Source organism: Marmota flaviventris, chromosome X (assembly GCF_047511675.1).
Source record: "Marmota flaviventris isolate mMarFla1 chromosome X, mMarFla1.hap1, whole genome shotgun sequence".
NCBI classification, from domain to species: domain Eukaryota; kingdom Metazoa; phylum Chordata; class Mammalia; order Rodentia; family Sciuridae; genus Marmota; species Marmota flaviventris.
Window position 1 is genome coordinate 91,248,801 of NC_092518.1, and position 14,158 is coordinate 91,262,958.

Sequence of the window (14,158 nt, forward strand, 5' to 3'; positions counted from 1 at the left end):
ATGCTTTCCCTTATTTCCCAGTCTGGGTTAAGTGACTCTTCTCTATTTCCCACTACTGCCCTATGCATACATCTATCATAATGTTTACATTATATGCATACAATTATCATTTTACTTGTCTTTTTCATCCAAACTAATCTAAGAGCTTTATGAGAGCACTTATTTGATTTTGTATCCCAATGTTTAGCCCCTAGGACATAACAGATATGCAATACATATTTGTTTAAGAAAATAATGAATGGATGCACATTAATAAATATTTTTTTCAAATTTCGTTTTATATATTACTTTATAAAATACTTCTTTTCTTTTGAATACATTGTTTCTTCAAAATACAATGTAGTTGATTGTCATCCAAGTAATATTGCTTGATTTAATTTTCAATGTTTTTCATCAACAAATTCAGATAATTTCTGGAATTGTACCATTTCTTAGAGATGGTTTATTTTACTAATTTCTTTTCTTCTAGTTCATTTTAATCTCAGATGTTAATGTCATCCATAATTAGGGGTACTCTGCTACCTACCCTCTCTTGACCTCCAAAGTCCCTTTCAACCGTCATGGTTCATATTTCACAAAATTGCCCATTTATTTATATTCTAGTTGCTGTTTGGTGTATGGTGGTACTTTTCCTCTAGCTTTCTCCAAAGTCATAAGAATATCAAGTGTAGAATTGTCTCATGCTTAACCTTTGGGAATAATATTAATTAAGTAAAGGCTGGGTCAGGGATTGAGGGAAGTGATTCATTGGGAATTTAACAAATGTTGGGGTAGGTTAAGAATTTTATATTTCCTTAAACTAAAAAAGTGGCTAAGACTGAATATTCTAAAAATAATTTTCTCTGATTATTGCCTCAATGTAACAACTTTATTTTAGATGTACTGTGTCCCTAAACCTGTTTGATAGTAATAGTTTTTAACATAGCATTTTACATTGTGCTAAGCACTATTCTAAATGCTTTACATGTATGAACTCAATTATTTGAACCACTGTATAAATTAGGTCATTATTATTCCCATTTTACAGATGATGAGGGAATTGAGGCACAAAGAACTAAGTTCCCCAGAATCAGAAGTTATTCATAGTGGCCAGACACAAGATGTATTAATTCAGCTTTAGTGCATATTATTGATTGCCTAGTAAATGTAATAATTGACACAGTAAATAGAAATTGTACACTTAAGTAGGGATAAATCATAATGCAATAATGACATAGGTGAATTGCCTAGGTGGGTCAGACTCCTTTCTGTTAGTGGGAAAAGGAGAAAGGATGATGTAGTTAAGGTCATGAATGCTGCAGGGATAATCATTGGGGTAAACTTGATTTATGGATGGGGAAGAAAAAAGGATTGGTTTTGAGGTATGTGAAAACAGTAATTCTTTTGTGAAGACCAATTTTACTTTTAGAAGAGGTATTTGATGCAGTACATTTAGTCTGGGGTAAGGATAGGAAGGAAGTACATACGTATGACGCCTGTTAGGAGAAGGAAAGGAGAAAGGTGCCATTTGAGGCCAGTAAAATTGGGTAACAAGAACTGGCTCTTTCTGGCCTTTCCCTAGGGAATCGGCAAACCCTGTCCTCTCCAGCACCACCCACCTACCCAAATTGTCTTGACTACAACTCAGACCCATGGGATCTGCTTCTTTTTAGTAGTACTTTCACATTCAGGCTCCGTAATCTCAAAATGCCCTTTAGCAAATGTTTGGAGGGAAAGAGGTATTCCTGCAGTTCAAAACTGACTCGAATCCTATCAGAAAGATTGAATGTTTGCAGATTCTAGAGTCCCTCGCCTGTCCATTTTTCATAAAACGACGCGACACACCTGGCCACACAAGCTCAGAGCCCACTGTAATGCCTTCCTATCCTGTTACCCTTTTAAGAGGCGGATCCCGCAGTGTCCTTTCCTCCCTCCCAGCCACCTCTACCCCCAGTCGGCTGGGCGGAGCTTCATGCAAAAGCCCCAGAGCCCGAAGCGGCCGCAGCAGTAGCGAGAACTGGAGCTTCCAAGAGCTGCGTCTGCTGCAACCTCTTTATGGACGCTACGTGCCTCTGGGCTCCGACCTAGCTCTCGGTGCATCAGTCCCACTTTACCCGTCCCCCACCTGGATCGCACCTGGTCAAGGCCAGGGTCCTGCCAAGTGCCCAGAGAGTGCGTGCAAGGGGCCCTAGGGAACCGTGAAGCGCGCGCGCGCCATGGGGCCGCCACCCGGGGCCGGGGTCTCCTGCCATGGTGGCTGCGGCTCTTCCAGATTGCTGGCATGGTGCCTCCTACTGGCTCTGAGTCCGCGTGCCCCCGGCTCCCGGGGGGCCGAAGCTGTGTGGACCGCGTACCTCAACGTGTCCTGGCGGGTTCCGCACACTGGAGTGAACCGCACCGTGTGGGAGCTGAGCGAGGAGGGCGTGTACGGCCAGGACTCGCCGCTGGAGCCTGTGGCTGGGGTCCTGGTACCTCCTGATGGGCCCGGGGCGCTCAACGCCTGTAACCCGCACACGAATTTCACGGTGCCCACGGTTTGGGGAAGCACCGTTCAAGTCTCTTGGTTGGCCCTCATCCAACGTGGTGGGGGCTGCACCTTCGCAGACAAGATCCATCTGGCTTATGAGAGAGGGGCGTCTGGAGCTGTCATCTTTAACTTCCCTGGGACCCGCAATGAGGTCATCCCCATGTCTCACCCTGGTGAGTGCAGCTACTAAATTGCACCCCTTCAAACCTTTGCCATGGCCAGTTTCTCCTATTTTCCTCAGTGCCCTCCTTTCCCTATCCCCTTGCTCTGAAGGAAAATGGGTGCCCCCTTTGCCCCCGCTGAGTGGGGCAGGGTCCTCCCCGAGATTCACCAGGCGTGGGGGTTGGGCGGAAAAAAATCCTTTAGAATTTGCCTCTCTGGTGGAAAAGGGTAAGACAAATGAGGTGCGGAGGCAGGCGAATTGAGGACTGTTTGCTCTCTTCGCATCGCCTTTTCCTGTTGTTTCACAAGGCTGCCTTGCCTTGGATTAAGTGGCGGTGGGCACTGGCTTTTAAACTACTATGGAGAAGATCATCTGGAAATCTCTTCCCCACTTTTTGCTGTACGACAGATTTCCTCGCCTCTCTTCTTATTTTTCTCTCCTTGTTTCCCTAGGTATCAGGTACAAGGTTGTGTTACTGTGCCCTGTTAACCCCATTGAAATTTTGGTGGAAACTTTGCTTAGCTCTTGGGTTCTCTGCCCCGTGGTCTTAGATCCCAAAGAGATTGTTGGTATCAGTGCTTTTATTTGTCTTTGAAAAATCTGATTTCAGTTATTGAGTTCCAAAACAGGTGATTAAAGTTACTGAGAAAGAAAGAGGTTTATTATTCATGAGGATAGCAAGGGCCTAGACTTTGTAAAGTAGTCCAGATAGTTCTTAAATTGGTGGAGCTGGTGTAGGTTATTGTTTTTCCCCTTCAGTTATCCTTCCAGAAACTTCCCTATTTGTGATTAGGTAACAATACCTAATCACAAATATCCTATATGTATATAGTGATCCTAGACCCCAAAGGACAGATTAAAAAATATTGAAGGAGAAAAAGGAAGAGACGTGCAATAGCAGTATATGGTGCTGGTTAAAAGCTGGGCCGCAGATCAGACCTTGATTCAAATTTCTGCTCATTGCTTACTAGTCTTCTGACCTTGGGCAACTTATTTGAAGTCTTTGAGTCTGGATGCACTCATCATTCGAATGGGAATGATTAATAAGGAAAAACTTATCTACAGGTTTGCCTTGAGAATAAAATGAAATAAAACTTGAGTCTAAGACAGTATAACAGATTATTCACTCTCAGTAAAGGTTAGCTGATATGGATTAGCCTTCTAGGAGTCACTGAAGAGATAAATCTGCTTATTTAACAGCTAGAGGATTTGTGTTTTTCTAAAAGCAGTATGATAGGATTTGCCTGGAAAGTACTTATTGAGTGGCTAGGTGGTATAATGGAAACAGCACTAAACTGGAACTGAGAAGATTGAGTTCCTTTAGCCCCCTCTTTGCCTCTCTCAGCTTCATGACCTTGTACAAGTTACTCACGTGTCAGATGGAAACATAGAGGTGTAAAGGGTTGAGGCCAGTTTGGCAGAGTGTGCAGAGATAAAAGTGAACTAAATGAACTCTAAGATCCCTTCTAGCTCTAAAAAGCTGTGATTCTTAGATTTAGCATGTTGATTATGGGAGCAAACTATATTTCTTTGGTTGGTAATCCAACAATTAGAATGAAATTACTTTTTTAATTCCAGTAAAAGTGAATAATAAGATTTATTAAATTTTAAATGCTTTACATTTCAGTTTGCTGTCTAAAACACAAGGGTTTGACTTTGTCTTCTCCAAATGAGATTCATTTGCATGAATGATTTGTAATTGAAGCGTATTCTTTTATTAGAGAGTTCCCACTTCGACTATTTTTATTCCACTTCTGTTAAGGACATTTATCTGATAGTTTCAGGAGGCAATAAAATTACCTTTTGTTGAGCTTCTACTATGTGCTAGACATTATACATATATTTTACACTTTATTGAAAGGCAGTATGGTGTAGTAGGAAAAACATAAGCACTGGAAACCTAATTATGCCTATTGTGTTTCGGGATATCATGTATGAATAAAGCCCTAAATACTGATTGCTTAACTCCATTCACAAAGGTATTTTGATACTTTAAAAACTTATTATTATCTAAGATGATGGTGATAGCAAATATTGCCATTAAGCCAACTAACCAAAAAACTGGCAAATTACTTGGGGTTTAGAATCACATTTCTCCCTTGAACTCCTGGAGAAACTACTTTTCAACATGGGTGGGGGGAAATTACTTTGCATTTCCTCCACTTGTGTTATTGAATATTTGTTTGCAAAGTGCTATATTATTTATTCACTCCTAAGAGTAAACCTAGGGGTTCCTTTTAATGTCTGGTCAAAAATAATTTGTCTTGGATTGTAGTGGCAGAGAGGTAAGACTGAGGTTTAAGTATTAACTCGAGATATATTGTTGCAAATTACACAGGGGTCACCAAATGTGGAGAAGCCATTGCTGTCTTTTTTGTTTACAGAATCAATCTTTACCTACTCTCACAGGGGCCTGCACTTGAATTGTTTGTCCTTTGTTCCAGTTTGTGCTGAGTATCCACACTCTCACTTATCACAATCCTTTGATCATGAAGATACATTTGTTTGAAGCAATAGAACTAACTGATTTAGAACAGTTGCTCTACATTTTTTGTTTAGTAGAGAGAAACTCCACTGTGTAAGGTCAATCAATTTGGAAAACAAGGCTGTTTTTATGTATACCAAAGTTTCATAAAAGGTAGTTGTGATGTAGCATCCACCCATGGAATTTCTGTGTTTCATTTTGATGGCAATGTATTCAGCAACTCTTGCTTCATACAGATAATTACAAATGATAGATATTCATTAACAGTTTGCCTTGGAATCTCTGGATATACACTTTTTCAGTCAAATGGATCCAGAAACCTGGAAGGAAATTTAGTTTCAAAGTTTAATTATTATTCAAAGTTCTTATCTTAAATATGAAAATCAGATAAAAAGCAGCCAAAACTTAGAGTAAGCACTAAAGCCATCTAAAATGTAGATGGTCATGATCAGACACATTAAGCATGCTCTTGTTGTTGCGCAACTAACTGTTCTTACTCTGAGCAGATGGGCCTGAGCCTTGCCTGCTGTCTAATTGAACACAGCCTCGGGGTTGAAGTGGTGTGTGTACTTGCTTGTACAATTTTCCTTGAGTCAACATGTGCAGGCATGAATTTATTGAAAGACCCATGCAAGATACAGCCTTTATAATCCATGACACATTTACAAGAATTTGAAACATATGCAAAGGGGTAGCCAGAGAAGTGTTATTCCTAAGGGCTGTTTAAAAAAAAAGTGAATGAACCAACAGTGTAATTTAATGATTTGGCGGCCTCCAATGAGATACAGTTTTATATATAAAAGTTACTTATGAAAAAAAAAAGAAAAAGAAAAACCAAACCAAAAAAAAAGTTACTTATTTGCATTGTTGAAAGATAGTAGAGCAGATTAGTTAAGGAATTGGGCTAATATATATAATAAGGGTTTAGTATTTTTAAATTTATAGGCCAATGATTTTCCTTCTCAGTTTTCTAATATATAATATGGGCACAATAATAAATTTGCCTCATAAGGTTGCTAGAATTAAATGAGATAATGTAGATAAAGTGTCAGTGCAGTATCTGTCATATAGGAAGATACTATTTTTAATCACAGTTAAAATAGTTAAATGTATTTCAGAAAAATGAAAATTGCATCCTACATCAGAACATAATTTGAAAATAAATACCTGGAGTACTTTAAAATCCACATTCCTCAAAGTCATAATGTGGACCCTTTAGAAACAGGTTGAATAGACTGAATTTTTATAAAGAAAAAATTTGGAGGGGGGCCCTTCTAGGTTTGTCATTATTTTCTTATACAACTGCTTTTCCTTAAGTGACCAATTTTCTTTCCACTCACAAAGAACATTACATTTCTTTATCACTATCTGAGTCTCTTCTCAACTCTTACATTTAGCTTTTATTCTAGGACATTGACTTAGAACAGAACGTTTTTTACTATAGTAAGAGGCTTACAAGAGGATCAAAAGGGATTGGGTGGTGATGATTCACTCATGTCAAATAACATTCCCAAATCCATTTCCAGATGTATTCTTCTTGGTATCTCTGCAGTACTGTATTTAAAATTATTGGCCACTCCTTTGAAACTCTCCCAAGCAGTTTCTTCCTTCTGTGGCCTTTCTTTTTTTTCTTTTTTCATTTCTGGTATTTTATTAAACCATTCATTTAACACTTCTCCTTTGCATTCCATACCCCTATTATTTTCCCCCTTAAAAATGTAGCTAGCTACCACATCCAGTTGATTCTCTCACTTTCAATATTCTCACACATGTCCCCTTCTCCCTTGCAACTGTTATCACCATACTTTCAGTTCCTTTGTTTTCTCATGGGGGAAAATTTTTTAGATTCCTGTTTGGTCTCCTTGCTCCAGTCAGTTTCTCCTTGTATAAAGTTCTTCCTCCATATTGCCACTCAGAACACAGCTCTGATCATATAGGTACCATTACTCAAAGTTTAGACTACATTGCTCAGCTTATCATACAAGACTCTTAATTATCTGGTCACAAACTTCTCTCTTTATGTCCCTCTTCTCTCATATTGTTCCCTAAACATTCTCTATCCTTTCCCATTATTATTACTTTGCTTGTACTTCTGCTGTTGCCTATACATCCCTTCTTTCAGTTGTACTTTTCAAAAATTCATCCATTCTTCAAAGTTCAAAACAAAAGTTTCCTCGGCTTTGAAGCCTTTTTTTTAATTTAAAAATTTTAGTTGTGTTTTATTTTAATTGAAACATAACAATTTACACACATTTATAGGTTGCAATATGTGGTGTTTCTATACAGTTCTTTTTTTTTCTCTTCCCACTACAGCTCACACACAAAACAAAGTGATTTTTTGATCATGATGGCACTTCATCTCTTAGTGTACTTTATGCATTTTGCTGATAGTTACTTCTTTATTTTCTTCTTTTTTAAAAAGAGAGAGAGAGAATTTTAATATTTATTTTTTAGTTATCGGCGGACACTGCATCATTGTTTGTATGTGGTGCTGAGGATCGAACCCGGGCCGCACGCATGCCAGGCGAGCACGCTACCACTTGAGCCACATCCCCAGCCCAACTTCTTTACTTTCTTACTGGATTATTTTACCTTCTTACTGGATTGTAATCATTTTAATGTTTGGTTAATCTTCAGATTCCCCATAGGGATCTTTGTTTGGATATATTCTAGAAATGGTTGTTGAGTTGCCTTAAAACACCTAAGAATTCTAATGCTAGATGATCATAAGATTCAATAGAAAAGTATCTAAGGAAAGGGATTAGAATTCAAACCATTGACTATTTATCAAGGATCTACTGATTGCTGTGTATTGTGCTTCCTGCTTGAATAATACAAAACAATGAAGGTAAAGTACCTGCCCTATTTAGGAATGTAGAAAAATCTAGGAGGAGGAAGAAGAAGAACATACAATAAAAGTATACAAATATTTCAAGATTACGGGCTCCCTAATTTCTGTAGTGACCACCATTATTTTATTTTAGTCAGCTTTTTCATTGCTAGGACCAAACAACCTGGCAAGAACAATTAGAGGAGGGAAAGTTTATTTGGGGGCTCATGGTTTCAGAGTCTCAGTCCATAGATAGCCAACTTCATTCCTTGGGGGCTGAGGTGAGCCAGAGCATCATGGCAGCAAGTGTGTGGTACAGGGAAGTGGCTTATATTATGATCAAGAAGCAGAGAGAGAGAATCCACAACACCAGATACAAAATATATACCCAAAAACATGCCCCCAGTGCCCACCTCCTCCAGCCACATCCTACCTGTCTTCATTTACCACTCAGTTAATCCCTGTCAGGGGACTAATTCACTTATTAGGTTAAGGTTCTCACAACCCAATCATTTTTTCTCTGAACCGTCTTGTATTGTCACACACATGAGCTTTTGGGGGACACCTCACATCCAAACCATAACAATTGTCATGGGCAAGTTATATGGATATTTAATGACAAAATGACCTAGACAACAAGGAGATAGTGAAATATGTTTTTAGAGTTTTTAAATGGAGCTCCCCCTATGCTTTTTGATGTTTTAAAAACTATTTACAGAGCTGGGCACAGTGGCATACACCTGTAATCCCAGCGGATCAGGAGGCTGAGGCAGGATGACCGTGAGTTCAAATGGCTTTGAACTCACAGCAAAAGCAAGACACTAAGCAACTCAATGAGACCATGTCTCAAAGTAAAATACAAAACAGGGCGGGGGATGTGGCTCAGTGGTCAAGTGCCCCTGAGTTCAATCCCTAGCATCCACCAAAAAAGAAACTATTTACAACAGCCTTCAATTTATGTCTCCAGTTAATATACTTCCATTGAACACATTGATGAGCATTGAACCTCATTAACATAAAAGAGAACACCGTCTTTTTATTTTTAAAAATGGAAAATATAGCTTGATCACCAGATTGTTTTCTAAGTATATAAAGAACTTTTCCCCCATTCAGAATACAGAATGCTACATTTAATGTCTGTTTCCAATCAAATGAGTAAAGAGAGGGGAGTACCAAGGACATTTTCTCAGTTATCTTCTGATTTTAAAGGTAATTATCCTTGTTATAGAGAACTTGGAAAATATAGAAAAGTATAATTAAAAGTTACCCATAACTCTAAAACACAGAGACAAACATTATTCATATTCCTTCTTAACTTTTTTCCACGCATAGGTATAGCTTTGTATTTTACTTTTATCATGATGATGAATTTTTCATGAGTACTAATGTAGTATTAAGAAAATACATAAAAATTAAAAGATGACCTACAAATCTGTAGCTATGGCCACTTTTTAGCATTTTATTGTCATCTTTTTCTCTCTCTCTCTGTGTATGTGTATAATTTAAAGAACTGTATGTACTCTATCTACTGCACTCCATTATCACACCCAGTGCTTTTGATTGTAAGCCTTCCTTGTGTGATTAAAAATAGAAAAATGGTTTTCATGGCCATTGACTGAGGGCTAGGGACTGAACCTCTCTTCCATTAGCTAGCAAAAAAGGAAGTATGACAATCTGATGAGAAGGAGTATGATTTGGGGCATATAAGTCAAAAAGTTGTTCAACAGAAGTTTATATCAAAATATACCATTTTTATCCTCCCGCCGCCTTATTTTGGATTAGCTTTTGTATATCAGAGAAAACATTTGACCTTTGTATGTCCAAAAGACACTAGTTAAAACAATATAAATAACAGAGAGATCAGTGGAGTAGAGAGAAGAGAAAAGGGGGAGGGGAGAGGGGAGAGGAAGAGGAAATACTGGGGACTGAATTAGAACAAATTATATTCCATGCTTTTATAATTTTGTCAAAATGAATGTTGTGGATAACTAAAAAGAACCAGTAAAAAGTAAAGAATATATATATTTACTAGCCATAAATGTGGTCTGGTCTAATCCCATTTGCATTGCCTTTGTGGCATTGGTCTTTTGAAATATTTGTTTACCAATTGTGCTTTATTTTCTCTTCTCACAATATTCCCATAAGTGATAACTTTTTCAGAACTGAGGATTGCCAGCAGTTTCCTTGTTGCTTAAGTAGCACCTCATTAACTAAAGTGTCTTTTTAAAAAGTCATGATGGCCACTGAACTGTAAACTATTCTTAGGGTTTTCCCCAAAGTTTATTTGATAGGATACTACACATTTTCTGAGAATGAATAATTTTTGCATACATAATTTTTTGCAGTATTACATGCAGCAAAAAGGTACATAAATCAATAGTTCAGAGCTCAATGGATTTCACAAAGTGAAAACACCTGTATAATGAGCACCCAACTCAAGAAATAGAAACTCTGAAGCCCAGAAGATAATCTTGCACCCCAATGTGAAGAATTTTTGATGCAGCACAATTACCAACTTTGTCTCCTGAGGGAATGACCTCTTGTAACATTGTGATAGAAGCCCATTTGCCCACAGAAACAGTGTACTTCACTGCACTGGGGCTATGTTACAATGGTGATCCGCAGCTGCATGCTGTAGGGAGTTATTATCAAGCATAGAGCACGTGCATTTTTTTGAGGCAGTTACTAAGCCAGTTCAGAGTTGCCACACATGGCTGTACAACACCCACCTTGGAGCTCTACAGGCAAAGCAGTACACAAGGGCTCTTTGTTATTATTCCATTTCCTGTTCTTTTCTTTTCAAGCAGTGTGCATGTCCTTCTATGCATCACGGTGTGTAGCTACTGCTTGAATTTGCCAATAGGCTCACTACAGTATTGCATTCTTTGGAAAAGAAAGTTTGGTGATTCATGCTGAATTGTGGGAAACAAGACTTGGTGGAGGTTATTAGGTTCAGAATCTGGTTGTGGATTACTTGGTTTTAACACTTGAATGATCAAGTTAGGTACAAATCTGTGACTTTGAGTTAACTGTATTCATTTTGACCTTTTTTGAAGAATTACAGTACTGGGATTTACCTGTTTATGTGTTTTTGATTCTCTCTAGACATTAACTTATCGTTCCAGACAAAATATTGGCATGATTTGGTTAAATGATGCCTGCAACTAATGTTTTAGTTTTTTAAAAGAAAACACACCATAATGTTAACATTGTTCGTAAAATTATGGGTGATTATTTTTCTCTTCAGTATTATTTTTTTGAATTTCCTAGAATGTTTTACAGTTATGATAAGAAAAATCAGTTATTTTAAAAAATCCATAAATACTCAAATAGTATAGACAAACCCAAAGAAAGTGTTAACAATGTGACTATAGCAACAAGAACAAAGCATATCTGCTAATAGAAATGATTTACAAACTATTATGAACAGTTAAGAATTGCTTTGACCTTTTCAATATATGCAGCCCATATAATTGTTTAGTGTGATCCTTTCTTGTTAACACTAATTAGTTTCTTCATATGTAAAATGGGCCTTGAACAATAAAGAATTTTAAGGACTGACTCTTCCTATTTTAATTTGGAGCATTTCTTTTTTCTTTACCCATTGCATCATTATTTGTATTTTTTTCTCCTTCACACACAGAGAAATGTACCTCTCCTTTCTTTGTATTTTTGTTTCTTTCTTAGAACAGGCCTATTTAACCTCACTAGAACCGTCAGTATCCATTATAGTTTATAATTTTCAGATTAATCCTAAATGTAACAATTTAGTATAAAGAATTCAATATATTGGTAATTTTTTTCTCAAGAGACACTGGATTTGCCTGGTAATGGTACCTTTGTCATTCTAGGAAAAAAGAAGGAAATTTGGCTAGAATGAGGGCACCAAGAGGATTCATGATATTCTTATTTTTACTTTATTAATGATATATTGAACATATCAGCTCATTAAAATTGAATCAATCATTAATTTCCCTTGAAATTAATATGAAACTCCACCAGTCGATCGTTCACATAAGCAACTATCAGATTCAAGGGTTGCTTTGGTACCACTTCTTTTCGTCTCAAGATGCATTTTGTGTCCTGCTCTTCTACCCCCTTACTCTGCGCTTCACAACTTGGTAAATTCTACCTTAGGTACTCTTACACGCATGTGTGTATACACACAAATTCTTTCTTTCTCTCTCTCTCTCTCTCTCTCTCTCTCTCTCTCTCTCTGTGTGTGTGTGTGTGTGTGTGTGTTTCTGTCTTTTTCTCTCTGCCAGAGCCCTTTCTTCATCAAAAATGTTGTGCTCCCTTCGGTGTGATTTCATATCATTTTTTTGATGGTGAGGGATACTGGGGATTGAACCTAGAGGCACTCTATCACTGCGCTACATCCCCAGCCCTTTTTCTTTTTTTTATTTTGACTCAGGGTCTAGCTAAGTTCCTGAGTCTGGTCTCAAAATTGTGATCCTCCTGCCTCAGCCTCCCCAAGTTCTGAGATTACAGGCATGCACCACTGTACCTACTTCTTTTGAAGTGAAATTAAACAATATGACAAACCAATGCTCTCAATATCTGATGACCTTGAATATATCTCTAACTCAGCCACATAATCTCAAAAACCTCCAGTCAACCATGTAATCCTCCTGATTAAATATGCATTTTCTCATGTTCCAGTATTCAAGATAAATATTAAATGCTTTTGTTTGTTTTGGATTATAATGATATTTTTTTTTGAAAATTTTTATGACAAATTTGAGTTAAATAATAATTTCTACTTGCTTTGCAATTTCAGTCCTCAAAGTATTTTCACACGCAATAATGTGTGGGCTCTTTGGAAACCCAAACAGTTTAGCAACTTTACTATGGCAAAATGTATTGTCTCTAGTTCCAAACTACTAGCTTAAAAATAAATTCCTGAAACACTGCCCATTAGAATTTCCATTCTGGTTATTGTCCATTATGATAGCCCTATGAAGTATAGTTCATTATATTCTTCCCAACCACACTGGTGTAGTTTTCTCTAGTTATTCAATCTCTTTGTCAATGTTGACCAATGTCCCACCTCACATTTTCCATGTATTTCACCTTAAGGACTCTGCATTTTGTTTTCCTAATCTATGATGGTTTCAGAAGACATTATTTATTTTATAACATTTGTAATTTTCTTAAAAGTTTTACAAATATATCTTAACTTTGATTTGTGGTTAGTTAGCCATCAGTAAATTTTCAAGTACATCTTTTCTCATTTTAGAGAATTTCAGCAGCCACTTGGATGAAGGCTAGAAGAATATTTGTGTGAAGTTTTCATTCACAGACCCATGAGCAATCTCTATTTAACTCTGTTGTAAAGAAGTTTTAATAAGGGTGTTTCCATCAAATTCTTTTTTACCTCCTCCACCACCACCATTTCATTTTGACAACAGGACAAGCAAGATATGTGAAAGAGATGGAAACTGACCAATGTAAAATCACTCTTGCCCCAACCCCCAAATCCCTCCCTTTGTGCTGTCCCTCTCTAGCTAATGCCTTTTGGTTGAAGTGGCGGACAAGACAAGGAAATTGATTTATCTCAAGTAATATGATTAAAGGCCAAAAAATTATCATTTGAAGTTAAAGAAAGCTACATGATTGCTCTATTTTTATTTCTGTCTATTGTACCAAAGGCAATTGTGTTCCATTTGCAATTGGTAGATGTCATATCACAATGGGAGTATAGTGTCCTTGAGTCACACTGCTTAACTTGAATTCTAGCACTACCAAGTAAATAAATATATGATCTTGGTCAGGTTATTAACCTGTACTTCATTTATCTTGTTCATAAAAAGTGGCATAATAATACCTACTTTCCATGATGTTAGAAATAAAGCATTTGGCCTTTTGTGAGCAATTAGTCAATGTTAGTTCTCTTGAACTTTTTGCCTCCAATAGTTTTGCTACTAAACATAATAATTCCCCTTTGGCTATTATAGCTATTCACCACCACACTTTGAAATATGTAATAGTTTTATATGCAGAAGTAGAAAAGAACTGTGATATCCATATTGCTATTTTTTTTTCTCAGAAGTTCCTGAGAAATGTAGAGATAAATCACACAATCAAGAAATGGAAACAACTATCTTATCTTTCTTCTCTCCTGTGTATTTCCATTTTAAGCAATGGCAAAACTTTAAAATTAAGATTTTATAC

At 37.2% G+C, this 14,158-nt stretch overlaps 1 protein-coding gene across 2 annotated transcripts in view; it reads left to right on the forward strand.

Annotated features, from left to right (window-relative positions):
- Rnf128 (ring finger protein 128) overlaps nucleotides 1-14,158 on the forward strand; it is a 103,046-nt gene that overhangs the window by 43,454 nt on the left and 45,434 nt on the right. The window contains exon 1 of one of the 2 annotated variants that reach the window (XM_027932777.2): nucleotides 1,970-2,679. The exons of the other annotated variant lie outside the window; for it this stretch is intronic. Within the exon in view, the coding sequence (XP_027788578.2) occupies nucleotides 2,196-2,679 (484 nt within the window). The 5' untranslated portion in view covers nucleotides 1,970-2,195. Of the gene's footprint in view, nucleotides 1-1,969; nucleotides 2,680-14,158 lie in introns of those variants that run through there. 2 annotated transcript variants of the gene reach the window in all.